This window comes from Lacerta agilis, chromosome 13, assembly GCF_009819535.1.
Source record: "Lacerta agilis isolate rLacAgi1 chromosome 13, rLacAgi1.pri, whole genome shotgun sequence".
Lineage (NCBI taxonomy): Eukaryota > Metazoa > Chordata > Lepidosauria > Squamata > Lacertidae > Lacerta > Lacerta agilis.
The window spans coordinates 7742435-7762194 of NC_046324.1; the positions used below are offsets into that span (position 1 = coordinate 7742435).

At 43.5% G+C, this 19760-nt stretch overlaps 1 protein-coding gene across 1 annotated transcript in view; it reads right to left on the reverse strand.

The window, feature by feature from the left end:
- HCN4 (hyperpolarization activated cyclic nucleotide gated potassium channel 4) overlaps positions 1-1796 on the reverse strand; it is a 77796-nt gene extending 76000 nt beyond the window's left edge. The window contains exon 1 of the mRNA XM_033167420.1: positions 1377-1796. Coding sequence (XP_033023311.1) covers positions 1377-1781 — 405 coding nt within the window. The 5' untranslated portion in view covers positions 1782-1796. The remainder of the gene's footprint in view (positions 1-1376) is intronic.
- Positions 1797-19760: the final 17964 nt, after the last annotated feature.

The window sequence follows — 19760 nt, forward strand, 5'->3', positions numbered from 1 at the left end:
AAAAATAAACAACATAATATCAAATATATATTTTTATCCAGCATTAGTCTAAATAAGAGAAAAACATAGTGGGAAAGAAAATGAAAAGAAAGAAAAGAGAGAGAGAGGTAAGGAGACAGAAAAAGCTTAAAATAGAAACTAGAAAGTTCAGAAACTAAAGAACTTCCTATTCTTCATCTGTCTGCCATATATAAGCTGGTTTTAATTTTTTTTTTAATGTTTTGATTGCTTTTACTAATAATCTTATTGCTTTATTCTATTCGTAAACTGATTTGAGGTTTTATACAATCAAGCAGTTTGGTTCCCGAATGGCTTAGTTGTTGAACATATTGGCTCCCAAACTCCCCAAACCCAGAAGTAAGTGTTCTGGTTTATGAACTTTTTTGGAAGCCAACCATCCGACACGGCTTCTGCTTGAGTGCAGGAAGCTCCCGCAGCCAATCGGAAGCTGCGCCTTGGTTTTCGAACAGTTCCAGGAGTCGAACAGACAACAGTTCTGGGAGTTGAACAGACTCCCGGAACAGATTAAGTTCGAGAACCAAGGTACCACTGTATAAATTTTATGAAATAAAACAAATACATAAAGAAGGGGCATTTGTTATCCGAAGGCAAGTATTATTTGCCGAAGGCAAATTTTGGGACAATATTTTACACTTCTATATTCCTTTGAGACAAAGGTTTCATCCACTCAACCGTCGATCCATTCATGGTGTTTCATTTAATCTCTTTGTTGTTCCATATGCTAATCAAAGTAGATAAATATGTCTTAAATGAAAATATGAATACGAAATCTTTGAGTTCATGGTACCGTAATAAAGTTTAGTATACTTAATAGGTGAGGGGTGAGTGAGATGGGAATAACAGGAACTTTGAAAAGAACCAGGCCGATGTCAGACTAGTGGGGTGGACTTTGACTTTTTACTAGGACCCCGAGGGTCAACATCAAGAACCCGACGCAAAATAATGTGTGCAGGGGGTAGGGGGAGGTGGAACCAGATACAAAATGGTGGCTCAGGGATGTGACCAGATGCATTGTTTTGCACCAATTGCTGCATCTATGAGCCATCCACTGGGATGCTCTGCACATACAATTACAAATCTACATCTGGGTTACTGTTGTTGTTGCTTCTTTTAGACCACCGGGAGTCAGAGAAACCATTCCCAACACATTGCAAATGATCCAGCTGTCTGCTGGCTGATCCCAATCTACCCACCCTGGGCCTAGGGTGTAGATGGCAGCAGGAAAACCTACTGGTCAAGACACTTCAGTTCAAAATGTGCAGCTGCCTGGCCCCAAGGCCCTTCCCCTTCCCCTTCCCCTTCCCAAGAGAAGCCATGCTCCTGCTCTCAGGATGGCAAGCCCAGCTCTTGCTCACCTCCTCCCACTGATGGATGTAGCGTATGAGCCTGGAAAGCCTCAGAAGCCGCAAGAGGCTAAGGATTTTGGTGAAGCGCACGATCCGCAGGGCTCGGGCCGTCTTGTAAACCTCCGAATCGATGCGCGTCTCCACGATCAGGAAAATGTAGTCCACCGGGATGGAGGAGATAAAATCCACCACGAACCAGCTCTTGAGGTACTTCATCTTAATCCTCTGCGGGTCAAGGATGATCTCCGTGTTGTCTTCCACGACAATCCCCGTGCGGAAATTGAGGACCAGGTCAATGAGGAAGAAGGTGTCCGAGACCACATTGAAAACAATCCATGGGGTGGTGTTCTCGTCTTTGAAGAAGGTGATGCCCACTGGGATGATGATCAAGTTGCCAACCATTAGGAGCAGCATTGTCAAATCCCAGTAAAACCTAGTCAGCAAGACAGAGAAATGGGAAATGAGAGAAAGACAGACCTGTGTGGCTATCGGGCTTCAAGGAATTGGCTTCCTCCCCCTTCTGGCAGTAGATAAGCAGAACAAAAGGGAAAGGAGCCTTCTTACCAGTTAGAAACTTTACTGATCACAGTGAGAAAACAAAGAATCCATTTCCTAGGAATGAAGGTGCTCCCAATTAAGGGTTCCACCCACTTCCTCCCTAGTCACCCATGTCACTACCGCGTCTTGTAACCTGATCTTGTAACCACTGGGCCTTCTGTGCTGCCACCTTATCTGTTCTTCTTGACCTTGGGCTGAGCGGATGAACGCTTTCCAGAGACAGTGAGTCTGTTAACTCTCTCTCCCCCAGTGCTTCTTCTCCTAGCTGTACTTCCCAGTACTTCCAGTACTTCCTAGCCTTCTGAGCTATGTTCCTCTGCACTGTTCCAAATCTATACTGTCCTCCTGATCCTGGGAAGATTCAGGATATGGATCAGGAGCAGGGGGAGGGGGAGGGAGAGGCTCCCACCATTCCTACTCAGTGCAGCCCTCCTCCACATGGTCCCTGACAGTGGCCTAGTAGAGAAAGGGCTAAGTAGATTTCAGGCTTTGGGGATCAGCTTTGCTTTTCATTAGAACTCCCAAAGGTCCAAAGGTCCAAGCTGGGTGCAAAAGAGAACAAGACCATAACAAGAGACCTGCTGGATCAGACCAGAAGGATAAGTTGCCCAGCAATCTGTCCTCATAGCAGGTCCCATCAGTGGTTGCTGGTACCCACTGGAACTGGTAGGGGAGAAGGCAGTGGGTGAGTCAAAGCCCATGACAGGCAGAGCCAACTAATTCTGGCTTTAGCCCCATTCTCCTTCTTGGTGAGGGCAACACTGAGACTAAGGATGGAGGAAGTGCATAGGCAGTTCCCCCCCCCCAAGACTGGTTGAAAGTAGGACAGCAGGCAGCTAGCAGCTGGTTGGAGGCAGAATAAGGTTGGCAGGGCAGTGCCCCATTTGCCCCAATGAACCAGCCTCCATGGGGTCCAGTCAAAAAACCCATGTACCTCTTTTTCCAAAAGGGGAGGGGTGGAGCAAAGAAATACAATGGGGTTTGCAACTACAGTGGTACCTTGGGTTACAGATGCTTCAGGTTACAGACGCTTCAGGTTACAGACTCCGCTAACCCAGAAATAGTACTTCGGGTTAAGAACTTTGCTTCAGGATGAGAACAGAAATTGTGCGATGGTGGCGCGGCGGCAGCGGGAGGCCCCATTAGCTAAAGTGGTACCTCAGGTTAGGAGCAGTTTCAGGTTAAGAACGGACCTCCAGAACGAATTAAGTTCTTAACCCGAGGTACCACTGTCTTCAGGTAGCAATTTTTGCAACTATTGCAAGATTGCAACTATTGCTACCTGTTCAGCTAGCTTTACAGCTTGCTAGTTGAGTGGCAAGGTTGAGTGAGGGCTTGCTTTTGTTTTTTGCTTACTAAAAAGGTATAAACCTCCTGCACTTTATGCAAGACTATAGCCAGAGGTATTCTCCGCAGATCTACGCCAGGTGTGGGGAACCTTTGGCCCTCCAGATATAGCTGAACTACAACTCCCACCACCCCTGGCCATTGGCCATGCTTGCTGGGGCTGATGGAAGCCATCCTGCAACAACATCTGGAAGGCCACACCTGATGTACACGGACCAGAACTTCTAGAAATTGCATTTCAGAGGGCTCGGCGTGCTTAACACATTACCAAATTGACAGTGAACTGCAATTTATTTCCCATGCGTAGTTTTCTCAAGGAAAACATGTTAGATCAATGGAAATGCATTTAAATTATTAGTTGCTTAGGGAGCCTATAATACACACACATTACTTTCAGTTAATCCCCTATAGCTACTCAATCTTCCAACTTATTTAAAATAGATGATGGGATTTGTAATAAGTATAGCTTTCAAGAGACTGCAGGTCAGCGGCCAGCCAGCTGCCACCGCCATGACATGTAAAAGCTCAGAAGGCAACAATATCCTAGGAAAGAGCTTCTCAAAGAAAATTCACGTACCATGTACTTAAGAAAGCAGAGATTTCACCAATATTTGGCCTATGCTTTGACATTAAGCTAGTCTTTTTTAGGTGCCCAGCATGTTACAGGAAGGGTGCAAATTGCATTTTCTCCCCCTGCCCCCTCATAATACTGAACTCGGGGCCATACTATGAAGCTGAATGCTTCAGGACAGACCAAAGGAAGGAGTTCTTCACACAGTTGCACAGAGCTAAGTATGGAATTTTCTCCCACAAGAGACATCCACTTGGACGCCTTTAAAAGAGGATTAGACAAATTTGTGAGAAGCTAACGATGGCTTGCAAGCCACGATGGCTGTGTTCTCCTTCCACTCTTGGGGGCAATCTACTTCTGAATGCCAGTTGCTTGAAATCCCAAGTGCGGAGAGGGCTGTTGTGCTCAGGTTCTTATGGGCATCTGTTTGGCTGGCTAGGATGATGGATTCAGATGGGCCACTGGCCTGATCCAGCAGGCCTTTTCTGATGCTCTTATTACAGTATGTCCCTTGTGAACAATCAGTTGGCCACGGACAGCACTTGGTAGCTTCTATTAAATACTTCCCCCAATAGTCCTCATGACAAGAGGGATGGCCTCTTAAAAACAGACCATCTATAGACACAACGCTTTTTATTGACCCAGACTGATGCCACCACAAGCTTTAAAAGCCTTTCCTATCCTTGCCCTATTAACAAAGGTGAAAGCTGTGTGTGAAACTTGGCTTCGTCTCAAAGAGCGGTCTGGGTTACAGCTTGCTGTTTGCCTGAAGAAGAAGAAGAAGAAGAAGAGTTTGGATTTGATATCCCGCTTTTCACTACCTGAAGGAGTCTCAAAGCGGCTCACATTCTCCTTTCCCTTCCTCCCCCACAACAAACACTCTGTGAGGTGAGTGGGGCTGAGAGACTTCAGAGAAGTGTGACTAGCCCAAGGTCACCCAGCAGCTGCATGTGGAGGAGTGTAGACACAAACCTGGTTCCCCAGATTACGAGTCTACCGCTCTTAACCACTACACCACACTGGCTCTCTGGAGTAAGGCACAGCATGAACACAAGATCAGACAACATGCTAAGTCCAACCATGGTTTGGTTCACAGCAGCAAAGCAGGAAGGCCTGTGTGTTTGCACTAAGCCACAGTTTCGTTAAAAGTGTTATGGGTCAACCGCTGCTTTCACTTAGCAGCAAGTCTGCTGCCATCATACAGGTATAGAAATAGATGTGACAAAATCTCAGAAGTGTGTGTGAATAAGATCTCCAGCATTCAGGTGCTAGAGCTTTGGTTCTGACTCCCACTGGTCACAACATGGCTTTGACCATAGATGCAGTTTTTAGCTAACACCCAAGATGGAAGATATTACCAAAACAGTTGTGGTTGAGGTTTGGGGTTGTTGAGGTTTAGGCTGTTATTATAGAGTGTTTAGGCACTCTATTAAATTCTGACCTAAACACACTGATCAGTCTACTCCCAGTAAATCTTTTTTTTTTTTTTGCTGTTTGTTGGTAGAGCAAGTGCCTTCTCAAATCTATATTTATCACCAGGCATTCCCAAAAAAGAAAAAAGTACAAGTCATTATCCTGCTAACTGCAATATCAGAATCTCTAGAGAGCTAGTTTGCTCAGCACACTCGTTCAGAAACTCCATTGCCCTAAATTTGAAATGTTACATGCCTATTTTTTTATTTTTAAAAAAGAAAACCCTGTCTTACTTTGCTCTCCTTATTTTGTCATCATTAACAAGACAGCAGTGCAGGTGGTGGGGAACCTAAAATGCTACATATATTTCTTTACTATATTTACAGGCCACCTTTCTGCCATAATGGCTGCCAAAGGTCTCTCTCTCTCTCTCATGTGTGTTTGTGTGTACACACACACACAAGTTTTATTCATCACGACAAATCCCTCTTATTGAGAATTCCTTTTTTCCCTTCCTTTTCTTTCACTTTTTTTCTTTTATTCTTCTGTTCTGTATTTTGTACTCTTATAAATTCATATATATATATATATATATATATATATATATATATATATATATGACAGTTTCCTATGTTCCTATGAATGACTGGGTTGGAACCCCCACAAAAAGAGAAGAATATTGCCTGACCATTTAGCCTCATATTCCAGGTTCTACAAATGCTAAAAACATAACTCTTTTAAAATAAATTGGAAACAGGGGATCTGGAAACAATAGGTTCTATCCTGTGTCAGTCCTACTCAGAGTAGACACATTAAAATTAATGACCCTAAGTCACACCCAATAATTAAAATGGGCCTACTCTGAGCAGGGCTGGCACTGGATACAACCCAATCACTTATCAGGAGGCAAATCCCTCCTTCTGTGAATGTCCAGGCAAGGTATCCTTTTTGTAGGCTTTCTGGAGGCATCTGATTGGCTTCTGTGGAAAACTGGGTACCAGACAAGGTGGACCTTTCCTTTTGCTCACACCCAGCAGGGCTCTTGGTGTGTTTCTTAAATTGTCAACACAAGGAAGGGCTTAATAGAGACTGTGTACTGCAATACATCAAGCTGGAGACTTATATGCCCTGGAAAGATACAATCAGCTCCTTGGGCTTCAGAGAACTGCACCACCACAGTAGCAAGGAGAAGGGCTTCTGGCTCAGCAGAATAGTCTCTGTGTGTCTTTCCCCCACCCCTCCGATGAATGCCTCTAGATGGAAGAAGAGCCCCTTGCTTCTGTTGCCAAGTCTGGAGCGAACATTACCAAAAGAAAAAGAAAACACACACACACACAAGAGCCGAAGGCTAAACTCTCTTTCACCCCATGATGACACAGCTTCTTGTACTACAGACAAATCTTTATTCTTCACCTGTGCGCCTAACCCTGGAGCCATTCTGTGTGTTTAATAAAAGCGGATATGCTGTAGCTCTGAGCATGCATTTCTGCATGAACCTAATGCGCCAAGGGAGCTGGGTCTGTCATGAGCCCTGAAATATACTCGGAGTCAAGTGTGAATTTCATGCTCTTTATTCAGCTCATAGTAGCAAGGAATGAATCTTTCCCCAAAACGTCTGCTGTATATACATTATTTACACAATGGACTGGGGTCCATTGTGTAAATAATGTATATACAGCAGACGTTTGGGGAAAGATTCATGATTGGCCAATTCCAATCTACTCCTGTAGGCCAATCAGGTTGCAGATTCACTTCCTCCAGGAGCCTGATTGGCTGCTCTTGCAGGCCAATCAGGTCACTGATTCACTTCCACCTGGAGCTGCATTGGGTGGCTCCTGTGGACCAATCAGACTCCTGCATTCTGGATCATATTGTTCTTGGACCAATCACACTGCTGCATTCTGGATCATATTGTTCTCGGATCAATCACACTGCTGCATTCTGGATCATATTGTTCTAGGACCAATCAGACTGCTGCATTCTGGATCATATTGTTCTAGGATTCAGCTCAGTACATAACAAGCCCCATGGAGATGTCATGGAAGGGATGGTCAGATTCTGAGGATGAATGAGAGGAGCTCATGGAATTGGAGCTGGACAACCCTGGGGAGGGACCTAGTGGGATTGGGGAGACAGAGCTGGAACCAGAATCACGCAGACTTTCAGGGGGAGCACGATCCCACCCAGGGGCCAATATCTCAGACACAGGAGCTACTTGCTCACAGTGCCTCCATCTTGCCAGGATTAAAGCACAGCTTGTTTTTCCTCATCCATCTCACCACTGGGTCCAAACAATGGCCTAGGGACTGCATGGCCTCTCCTGGTTCAGACGTTATGGAGAACTTCTTCAGCATGCAGATGGCAGCTTGCTCCAAAATCCCTAATGACCACTCCCAGAGGCTTCCTATAGATGGTAAGTATCACTGGTGATAAAGAAAGTGCCTTGCAGCACCCCATCAAGAGGCCAAAAGGCGCTGTTCCAATGCTATTCTTTAGACTCCATAGGATTGGATGCACTGTAAATACCCCAATTCCCATTCGCTGGAGCCAGCCCAGGAGGATACCATGGCCAATGGCATCACAATCCAGAGACTGATTAAGGAGCAGGTAATACGCACACTATCCCCTGTCTTCCCCTGCCTCTCATTCAGGATCAATCCCCAGCAAACCAAGCTTCTCTTCAACCAGGCTCTCACCTGGGTGAGAGTCACAGGCCTGTCTCCCAAGGTGCCTGGCCTACAGTTCTATATTCTGACAGTGGGGGCTCCCCTGCCCCATGACTCCCGAAAGGGGCAAACCCCGCTACCGCAGACAGGTTCCTTTGTTTTGTAAGGAGGTCCTAGACCGCACAAACATCCCAGCTCTATCCACTCAGCCAGAAATCAACAGCAGGGAATTCTGATGATGAGTAGCCCTGTGAGGAAAATGGGAACGGTAGCTCCATCTCAGATTATTAGTATTTGTAGTAACGTACTCCCTCATTATGGGACATGGGTGGTGCTGTGGGTTAAACCACAGAACCTAGGGCTTGCCAAACAGAAGGTCAGCGGTTCAAATCCCTGCGCCAGGGTGAGCTCCTGTTGCTCAGTCCCAGCTCCTGCCCACCTAGCAGTTTGAAAGCACATCAAAGTGCAAGTAGATAAATAGGTACCGGTCCGGCGGGAAGGTAAACGGCATTTCCGTGTGCCGCTCTGGTCCGCCAGAAGCGGCTTAGTCATGCTGGCCACATGACCCAGAAGCTGTACGCCGGCTCCCTTGGCCAGTAAAGCAAGATGAGCGCCGCAACCCCAGAGTCGTCCGCGACTGGTCCTAATGGTCAAGGGTCCCTTTACTCCCTCATTAGTATTTGTAGTAAGGATTCAAGTCTTACAAAATGCATCTAGATTTCTTGTTTATCTGAATAGCGCCCCCTCCTTTTCTGTGGATGGCAAGACGCCCTTGGAAACAACACAATTGTGCTCTTTGAAATGCAAGGCAAACACCTAAAACAATATCGGACCATAGCGCGGTTATGGTATGGTTAAAAGGAGAGAGAAAAAAAACAATAAGATGGAGGCTCAACGAAACCCTTCTTAGAGATGAAAAAATTGTAGAGAAGGCTAAGGCAACCTTAAAAGAGTATTTTGAGTTGAACTCAAAAGATGAAATGGATCCTAATACAGTATGGGATGCTGGAAAAGCAGTGATAAGGGGGTTTTTTATCCAGCAAAATGCCTACCAAAAGAAAAAGAAGGAGAAAAAAGTTCAAGGCCTAATTGAAGAACTTAGGAAAAAAGAAAAAGAACTATACCAAAAGCCAGATGATGAAGAAATAAAAAGAGACATCAAAATATTACAGTCGCAATACTCGATGGTGATTAGTGAAGAAGTAGAGTGGAAATTGAAATATATGAGGCAGAAAAATTTCGAGCATGCTAATAAGCCAGGAAAACTTCTGGCATGGCAATTAAAGAAAAGGGAAGGAGAAAAAATAATTAATAAGATAAAGTCAGGTGACCAAATTATAACAGACCCTAAGGAAATCCAAAGAAATTTTGTCGATTTTTATAAACAACTGTACAGAGAAGGAGAGGAAAAAGCAGAAGATATAAGAGTTTATCTTAATCAAACCAGCATACCAAAGATATCAGATGAACAAAGAGATCTATTAAATGGACCGATCACGTCATGTGAAATTCAGAACGCAATTAAGAACGCAAAGAGTGGGAAATCGCCAGGCCCGGATGGCCTCACGGCTTGTTACTATAAAAAATTAGAGGACATAGTGGCGACTCCCCTTATACATATTATGAACAACATTCTGAAGGGAGGCAACATCCCAGAGACCTGGAAGGAAAGCTATATATCCTTAATTCCAAAGCAGGGTACGGATCTTCTAAATGTAGCAAATTTTAGGCCAATATCGCTCCTCAATAATGATTATAAGCTATTTGCTTATATTTTGGCGGAAAGAACTAAAAAGGTGCTTCAAAAAGTCATCCATAAAGATCAGGCAGGATTTCTCCCTGGAAGGCAAATTCAAAATAATATGAGAATTATAATAAACTTATTAGAATATTTGGACACCAGAATAGATAAACCAGCTGCATTTATGGCAGTGGATGCTGAAAAAGCATTTGATAACGTATCATGGAAGTTTATGATTCATACAATCCAGCAATTGGCAATGGGGGAAAAATACAGTAACGGAATAAACGCTATTTATCAGAAGCAAAAAGCCAAAATTATCATAAATGGAGACATCTCCCAGGAGTGTGAAATTAATAAAGGGACAAGACAGGGGTGTCCGTTATCCCCTTTGATTTTTATTTTGACTATGGAAGTATTAAATAATCAACTAAGGAAAGATAGCAACATCAAAGGTATCCGGCTAGGGGAGAACTGCTATAAACTGAAGGCCTTTGCGGACGATTTAATGATAATGACAGAAGATCCAACGAAAAGCCTTGTAAAGGCATTAGAAGTCATCCAGGAATTTGGTAAAGTCTCTGGTTTAAGATTGAATTATAATAAAACCAAATTACTAGTTAAAAATATATCAGCAAAAGATAAAGAGAAGATTGAGGAGGTGACGAGATTAAAAACTTATGCAAAAATTAAATACCTGGGCATATGGATATCGGATAAAAATATAAATCTCTTTGATGACAATTATAAGAGATGCTGGGAAGAGATTAAAAAAGATCTCTTACTCTGGAACAAGTTAAAACTTTCACTTCTTGGACGAATAGCGACAATTAAATCAAATATATTACCAAAATTGCTTTTCCTATACCAAACTATTCCAATAATAGGGAAAACCTCATGTATAGAAGAATGGAGGAAGGAGATAATGAAATTCATTTGGGCGGGTAAGAGACCAAGAATTAAATACAAAATACTTATAGACAAAAAAGAAAGGGGCGGATTTGGCCTCCCCGATCTTAAAATATATTACGAAGCCGTCTGCTTAGCTTGGCTGAAGGAGTGGCTCTTACTTAGTGATAACAAATTACTGGACCTAGAAGGATTTGACTTAAGATACGGTTGGCATGCTTACCTACAGTATGGTAAGTACACAGTGCATAAAGGTTTTACTAACCACATAATCAGGAACGCGCTATATAGAACATGGGAAAAATACAAAAGAATATTAGAGCCAAAAATTCCAAAGTGGATATCTCCCATAGAGGCTAAAGCGATAAAGAGAGGAAATATGAGATCCAACTGGCCTACCTACAATACCTTATTGGTAGACGATAATGGAGAACTCAAGTTAAGAAAGTACGAAGAAATAAAAGACCAATTGGGGGGGTGGTTGGATTACCACCAACTGCATGGAGTATTCCAACAGGATAAAAAGATAGGGTTCTCCAAAGTAATAACAAGACTGGAGGCTGAGATAATAAATAACAATAAAAAAGTAATCTCAAAAGCTTATCAATTATTATTGGAATGGGAGGTTATGGAGGAGACAGTGAAGCCATCTATGGTGAGATGGGCTCAAGACATCGGGCGGCCAATAATGATGGAGGAATGGGAACATCTGTGGAGGGTCACCATGAACTTTACAAACTCAAGTAGGATAAAAGAAAATATGATGAAAGCGCAACATAGATGGTACCTTACTCCTTCAAGACTGGCGAAAATCTACAAAGGTTCTAGTAGTGTGTGTTGGAGATGTGGGGGTAACAATGGAGATTTATATCATATGTGGTGGGTCTGCCAAAAAATTAAAAAGTTTTGGGGTTCGATATATGAAGAGATAAAAAAAATGCTTGGAATTACTTTTCCAAAAAAACCTGAATCCTTCCTACTGAGTATTGTGAATACTGGAATTCCTGTGAAACTGAGAGAGGTGTTTCTCTATGCTACGGCGGCCGCAAGAATCCAAATCGCTAAAAAATGGAAAGAGCAAGAACCACCTTTAGTGAGTGAATGGCAAAGCGAGTTACAAGAACTCGCCGAAATGGCTCAGCTGACCAATAACCTGAGAGGGGGATCTAGGCAAAAGTTCCAAGAAAAATGGGGTACTTACATAAAGTATGTACAAAAATACACTAAAGGACAAATAGCTATGCTAGCCTTTCAATAGTCTTGGAAGATAAATAGAGGAAATCAACAGAATAACAAGGTACCGGTAGACATAATAGCGAAAAGATGATGAAATGAGGACATGCAGACCTGTCGACTTACGCTTATAAGTAAGATCTGATTATATGTTTGGGTGGACAGGAAGTCAAGGGGGGTGGTGGTGGGGTTTTCTTTTTTCCCTTTTTTTTTTCTTTTGTATATAAGTTTTTTTTTTGTCATGTTTTTTGTTCTGTTTTTTCCTTCGGATTTGTGCGCAGATACAAATCTAAAGATTAAGGAGAAATTGAATAAATAACTCAACAAAATGTTAACAAAACACGATAACAGCCTTATGTATAAAATCTTTATTTTTATTTGTATCTGGAATGATGTATCTTATTTGTATTTGGAATATTTACTGTATATTTGTAAAATATTGTATAAGTAATTAATAAACGATTTTTATTATTCAAAAAAAAAAAAAATGAAATGCAAGGCAAACAAATTTCCAAAAAAACAAAACAAAAAACCAAGAGAAAGGGCAAAATTGTGATTCGGTGCCACTGCCCACGCCAATGCGAGTGTAGGTGGCACTCAGTCTTGGTAACTGTTCCCAAAACATTCCAAAATGGGGACACTGAAGGAGAATGCTATCAGAAGTCACCAGCTGATGTCCTTGTAAACAGGCCACCCAAAACATATGGAAATGTATGGGCAGATTCTTCCAAAAACTTAAAAACCAGGCTTATCTCAGCAGGACGTGCCACGGTGAGGGGAATAGGGGTCTCCTAGCAACTGTCCCGGCCTTACAGTTCCCAGGAGTCTTTGGTGGCAAGCCATGACTCTTTATAAAGTGGCATTGAACACATTACTGAAAGGTATCGTGCGGACGAAGCCTAAGTGATGATGCAACAAGTCTTGCTACAGAAAGTCAACACGGCTCCTACAACTGTAAAACTTGCACAGGTTTTTGCAGCTAGCCTTTTCAAGCTCTTTGAAGATGTCAGGAAGAATAAGGACAAGGCGAGTTCCAGTAGAGCGGAGCTGAAGAAGCTCTTGGACTCTCTACCAGTGTTTCTAAAACTTGTGTCCCCAGCTGTTGTTGGACTACAACTCCCTTCAGCCCTAACTATCAGGACCAGTGGTCAGGAACGGTGGGAGTTGTCATCCAACAGTAACTAGGGACTCAGATTTGAGAAACACTGCGGGCCTAACCAGCCCTCGAGACTCCCCCCCCCCCTCCAGCCACACTTCGTACTGTCTCTGTTTCATAACCTGTGAGGTTTGGAGCTTTCAGGGTTAAATAAGCTCAACAGTACGCCCCTCCCACAGGGAAGATGTGTCACAACATCCGGGGTATCTGCTGTATACAGGATGTCTATGTGATGTGATGCACTGTTTATTTTCTGTTTAGTTTCACTTTTGACCAGAGCGCAGACATGTCGTCCGTATCTCCAGGGAGTGATTTATGCTTGTAAATAAAGCTTGCTTGCTTAAAACAAACTGGACTCTGTGGAGTTTATTTGCTGGCAAGAAAGGCACACACACCGTTGCGCAAGAAGAAGTTTGAAGTTTGAACAACTCTGCAAAAGCACTGGAGAAGCAGGGAAACACAGCTGGAAGCGTTGCTGGGCGCCATTAGAGTTTTCCAAGTGCTAAATTGTTTTTGAGGCTTTTCCAGTTTAAAACAAAAGCCCCAACATAACCTTCTTGACTGTTTGGCTGAAATGCACCCTTGGCCTTTGATGATGTCTCTTGCTCGCCATGATGGAGAGATGTGCATGTGAAGAGTGTGTGTGGATGCCTCTGACTTTTGTGTGGCTGGACTGTAACTTACTGAGAGAGAAAAAGAGTCACATCCATTGCTCCAACTATTACACCTTTCAGCCTCCCAACTGGGCACACTAGTCATTGGCATATGGCCCCTGGGAGTATGCCAACAAGGAAATCTGGCCATTGGGAATGAAAAAGGTCTCCCAACCCTGTGGTTGTATCTAAATTCTACTGTGAGTAGACCCATTGAAATTAATTGACCTACTCTGAGTATGACTTTCCTTTTGGGAATTATAGGGGCAAAACTACCCAAACATGTATGCAACTACAGCGACAAGAATGTTACTTGCCCCAAAATGAAAAGAAGAAGAAGTCCCAGAGAAAGAAGATTGGATACAAAAACTAATGGAATATGCAGAAATGGCGAAACCTACCAGAAAAATAAGAAATCAAGATAACAAACATTTTATAAAAGAATGGAAATGGTTTATTGGATATTTACAAATAGACTGTAAACAGATAAGAATATTGGCAGGATTATTGTCGTAACCGGCAGTCTTATAAGAGTATATATTTAAAGTAGATGAATAAATGAGTAAATTAAGTTCACTTGGAATACGCAGAAAATATAAATAATACATTTAAGGAACTGCAGAAAGAGGGGGAAGGAAGTTGAGTTTTGAAATGTTAAAATGATTGTAAAATTATTGAAATGTATAAAACTGAAAATCATAAAAAGGGCATGACTATTACTGCAAACACTCCATTGTACACCTGGAATTAAAAAAGCACAATAACCTATGATAACATTCAGGTGCAAGACAAACACTTCCTCATTCCAACAGGCAATTTAAGGCAGTTTTATGGTCCCTTTTTATTGTTCTCTGTATGGTTAATATTTATGTACATCACTCACAAATGCTAATGATTCAGTGGCATAGAAGTGCATAAAATAAAGCACTCTTGCACTCTCTCTCGAGACAGACAGATGCCAACTACCCTAATCACACATATACAGTATACAAAGTAAAGTAAAAAGGTAAACATACAAACTGGGAGGGCAGGAGATTTAGAAATTGGATAATCTCATTAATGGAACCAATGCCTACTGAAAGTAGTGCAACTTGCCTTCACTGCCAATTTTAATGAGTGCCACACGCAAGCCGTGGCTGAAAAGGATCAACTGAGAGCACACTCTCAGTTGCCAGGTACTGTTTAAAAGTGGAATGCCAGCCACACTGCTTTCGGAAGGAATCGGGTCCACATCAGATGTCATATGACATCAGGTGACTGACAGGTGGGCAAACACATGTGGCCCACGGAGGTTTGGTCACTTTTGGATCCAGGCCACGAACCACAGATAGGAGAGAAATTGCTGCTTCCTTACGTCTCTATTTGGAGAGCTGCTCCCAGTCAGAGTACGCAATTCTGAGATGGTTTAAAGTTAGCTTCTTTTGTCCCTAATAACACAAACATCTTGTCGCTTGCTACAGACATCTTTTCCCCTCTTTTCAATTTGTTTTTTTCTGGCTCATATTTATGAGACAGAAACTAGATGGGTAATTATATATAACAGCTTGACACGGTATGGTGAATAAGCAAATGCTAGGATTAACATTCTGAGCAAAAACAGAAATTCTAATTATTGATAATGTTAATTTCTAATGGAATGCGGTTCGGGATAGAGAGAAGGTGATTGGCTGCACAGATTGCTCCATATGTTCCCAATTCAGGTTGGCACAAAGGGACCAGTCAGCTTCCTCCCACAGATGCACTATTTCAGCTGTAGTTGTGTTCTAACTAGATTAGGATATTGTCCTTTGATAAGACCTTTAGTGTAGCCCAGCTTTCCCCACCTCATATCCTTCAGATGTTTCAGACTACAGCCCCCATCTTCCTTGATCATGGGCCCTGCTGGCTGAGGCTGCTGGGAGTTGTAGTCCAACGACACCAAGAGGGCACTAATTCAGGAAGGCTAGTGCATCCAAACATCCCTATGAGTAGGTTTAGCGACAATTGCGGGACGTGGCTGGAGAGCACATGTTGCCATTGCACCCTGTGGAAGCTAAGCAGAACCAGGTCTGTCCACTGCCTTGAGTTCCATGATGGATGTTCAAATATATAAAAGGATGTTCAAATATATAAAAGGATATCATATAGAGGAGGGAGAAAGGTTGTTTTCTGCTGCTTCAGAGAGCGGACACGGAGCAATGGATTCAAACTACAAGAAAGAAGATTCCACCTAAACATTAGGAAGAACTTCCTGACAGTAAGAGCTGTGTAATTTGCTGCCAAGGAGTGTGGTGGAGTCTCCTTCTTTGGAGGTCTTTAAGCGGAGGCTTGACAGCCATCTGTCAGGAATGCTTTGATGGTGTTTCCTGCTTGGCAGGGGGTTGGACTGGATGGCCCTTGTGGTCTCTTCCAACTCTATGATTCTATGATTCTATGGATGAATGTTTGGTTATAAATATACCAAATAAGCAAGACAAAATAAACGACTCGCAGCTTTAGAGTTGCTTAACAATTTTTACAAACAAACAAACCACCCTGATACGGAAGGGCAACGTCGTTTGACAAGTACATTTAATTCACTGAACTGCACTTTGTGCTTCTCACCATCCCACACGTTCCAAGGCTGCCGATTACTAATAGATTCACCCCCGATGTTTTGTCTGATTGTTCAGAGCAGACTCATTCACATTACACATAGCAAATATGCACCCACAGGCAAGGAATGCTGAGACACAAAACAGAACAGCTGCCAATTACATAGCTGTGGCACAGCACAACTGGCATTGGATCAGCACACATTTTTCATTTCTCCTTTTCTGCCTTCAGCGGACAGAACTGAGGTCTGTGCGCAGGTCTCCAGCCAGGACAGGGGATGCAAAGGAAAACCCTTCCTAGCCTGGGAAGCAGGAGCAGTCAACCATAGAAGGATCAATCAAGTCGCTAATTCCAAATTAAGGATCATTAGGAAAGGGGTGGAAAACGAAATTGCCTTTATAGAAATCTATGGCGCTCATGGAATTCCGGGGGACATTTCTAGCCACCGAACATCAAGAAAAATGCTGGAGAGCTGAACAACATGTAGAAAAGGGCAAAACGACCAGGGGACTCCTGGAAAATTATCAGGGGACTCCTGTACAAAGAGCGTTGGGCAAATTTCATTTAGAAAAATGGCATGGGGGGAACATGAAATTATGCATGGTGACAAGAGCAAGTCAGCAGTAAATCTCACCGAGCAAGTTGGGGTTAACTCTTTAATATCAAAAGCACGATCTGCACAAGAGTGTCAGGCCTAATGAGCACAGAAACTCATCTTCAGCAGGTCTTGCTCCCATGAAGCAGTTGATGAGACTGAAGGTCCCTACTCCCCATAGCTCCTGAGTCCCCTCCTCTCCAGCGTTTCTCCCAAGCAATCTGAGACTGTGTCTGTGTGAAGCTAATTTCTCCTCTGCCCTCTTAATGCCTCTCCTGGTTCTGGGAAGCCAGGGGGCAGAGGAGCTCCTCGCAGCAGGAGGGGGAGACACCCATGCCTCTTCACCAGCCGGACTCATCTCTGCCTCTTGGCCTCCTCATCTCTCCTGCTTCTGATTCTGTACTTCTCTCTGCCACAGACTCCCCCCTGCTAACTAAACCCTGTTACCTCTTCAGCTTCCAACACCTCTTCTTCCCAGTCTTCTCTCTTTGGCCACTTATTGTCATCCCACCACCAATCCCCTGGCTCTGAGCCTTCTTCTCTTGGGGGTTCCCCAGCTGGTTACTCCCTTCATTTCTCTGCATCCAACCAGTCCATGACAAAGTTTGAAGAAAGTGGGTGGAGATAAGTGTTTCCCCCTCTCTCATACTAGAGTGCGGGGTCCCTGGAAGAAGCTGATTCCTCCATAAAGAGGAACATAGAGAGCTGCCTTATGTTGAATGAGACCATTGGCCCATTTAGCTCAGTATTCTCTACACTGAGCTCCCTGGGGTTTCTGGTAGGTTTCTCTTCCAGCCTCCCTGGAGATGCCAGGGATCGAACCTGGGACCTCCTGCATACAAAGCAGATGTGCTACCACTGAGTACAAACAAAAGGTAGTGCTTCACACAAGCTAATGGAGATGGCCCACCAGCTGAGATAGCTTTTAAAGGGAAGTAGACAGACTGGTTGTATCAATGGCTATATGCTAGCTCTGAGATCAGAGGCAGAAGGATCTGGCCATCATGGGAAAGAGGGTGCTGGACTGGATAAAGACCTTTGATCTGATATGGCAAGGCTCATCTTAATTACCCATCAGTATAGGCTTTTTGGCAGAAATCAAGGCATACTTGGTAAGGCTTTCACACATTTATCGTTGGAAGTGCCAGAAGCTAGATATTTTCCACTCCTGGAAAATGTATTTCTGTTTGTTCTGCCCCGCCTTCCACCTTCCCTTGAGTGTCCTTAGCCTAGCTGGAAGATCTCCTTGGACTCTGATAATGCATTTTGCTTGAAAGGATGAAGAATAGAGAGGGGTGTGTGGAAATTGGCTGCTGTATACAAATGTAACATCTACATTTGTTGCTCGGACCACTTCTGCCTCTGCCCCCTCCAACCACTGGCATGTGGCCCCCAGAAGATTGCCCAGAAGAAAATAAGACCCTCTGGCTGAAAAAGGTCCCCCAACCCAGTACTAGCTAATATTGCAATAGGATTCTAACCTTTCAATGTGGCAAATTCAAGAGTTCGTATTGAAAAAGCAAGAAGGAGAGGCCCAACAAATAACCATTTCTGCACAATTATTGTAACTTTCTACAATCACACAACCGCGGGATTCACAGTAAATTAGGTCACAAACTAGTTGCTACCACTCTGTCAGATTTTCCTTATTTAATTAGAGACATGAAGGGATTTTTATTGGGAGCGCAGCATGCAGGGAGAAGACGATGGACCATCTCCTCCCCTGCTATGATGTCAATGAAAATTGTCCATGCTGCAGTTAAGCTAATGAGGGGTGGAAAACGCCTCCCATTTTTCCTAATCCTAACTGTAGCAGACTTCAGAAAGCAGGGGGTCATAATGATGCAAGCTCCACCCATCCACCCACATGCTCGGAAACCACCATGCATTGATCTCTGGAGAGTCACCCCGATAACAGAAGGCAGATCACAGCTGCTAGCCTTAGGCCAGTGGAGTGAATTCAGCTAGCTGAGAAGACAGCTTGCTTCGCTCTTGGCCAACACAAGAGCCATCAGGCAGGGCAACGCTATACCAACCCTCTCCTTGGTTGCCTACTGAAGTGGAGGGGGGGTAGGGATTGGGCTTTGAGGAGCCATGTTCGTGGTGCTTGTTGCCCTAAGTGACTATCCTTTGGGCATCAAGAAGGAGATGAACAAATGGATTATGAAAGGATGATTTGAACTGTGAAGGCAGAAGTCCTTTTTCATATAACTTCAACACCCAAAATCCATATACACACATATCAACCAACACATCCATCCATCTATCCATCCATCCATCCATCCATAGGAATCTGCCTTATATTGAGTCAGACCAACAGACCAACACTTAACTTAGTGTTACATACACTGGCTGGCAGTGACTCTGGACAGTTTCAAGGAGGGCTCTCTCCCAGTCCTAGCTGGAGACACCTGGGATTGAACCTGGGACCTTCTGCATGCAGCAATCCAGATGTTCTACCACTTGGCTATGGTTCTTTGGATTAATTCCAGGAGTGAAGAAACACCTTTCTCTTCACCACCGAAAGGTTCATTGAGGGAGAGGAACATTAAAGCCCCATTATTTATCCATTGACCTTACCTTGTTATTGTTAATCAGGTAAGAGAGGCAAACATCATTCCCATTTTACAGATGGAAAGCCAAGGAGAAAAAGAGAGAGAGAGAGAGAGAGAGAGAGAGAGAGAGAGAGAGAGAGAGAGAGAGAGAGAGACAGGGGGGGAGAGAGAACTTGCTATGGGTCTAGCGGAGTCTAAGGCCGAAGCAGAATTTGAATTGAGAACTCTTTAGCTTAAATTGCAAGCTACTAGCTTCTGGTTTTAAATACAATATACAGATCTCAAGAGAGGAAAGGCAGGCTGCATCTAGCTCTCTTCCCCCCTGTCTATGTCTGATTGTTCATATCACCCACTTATTAATGGCTTATCTGAGCTAACAAAACAAAAATGTAATCATGCCAAGCCAGAGGGGAACACACGGC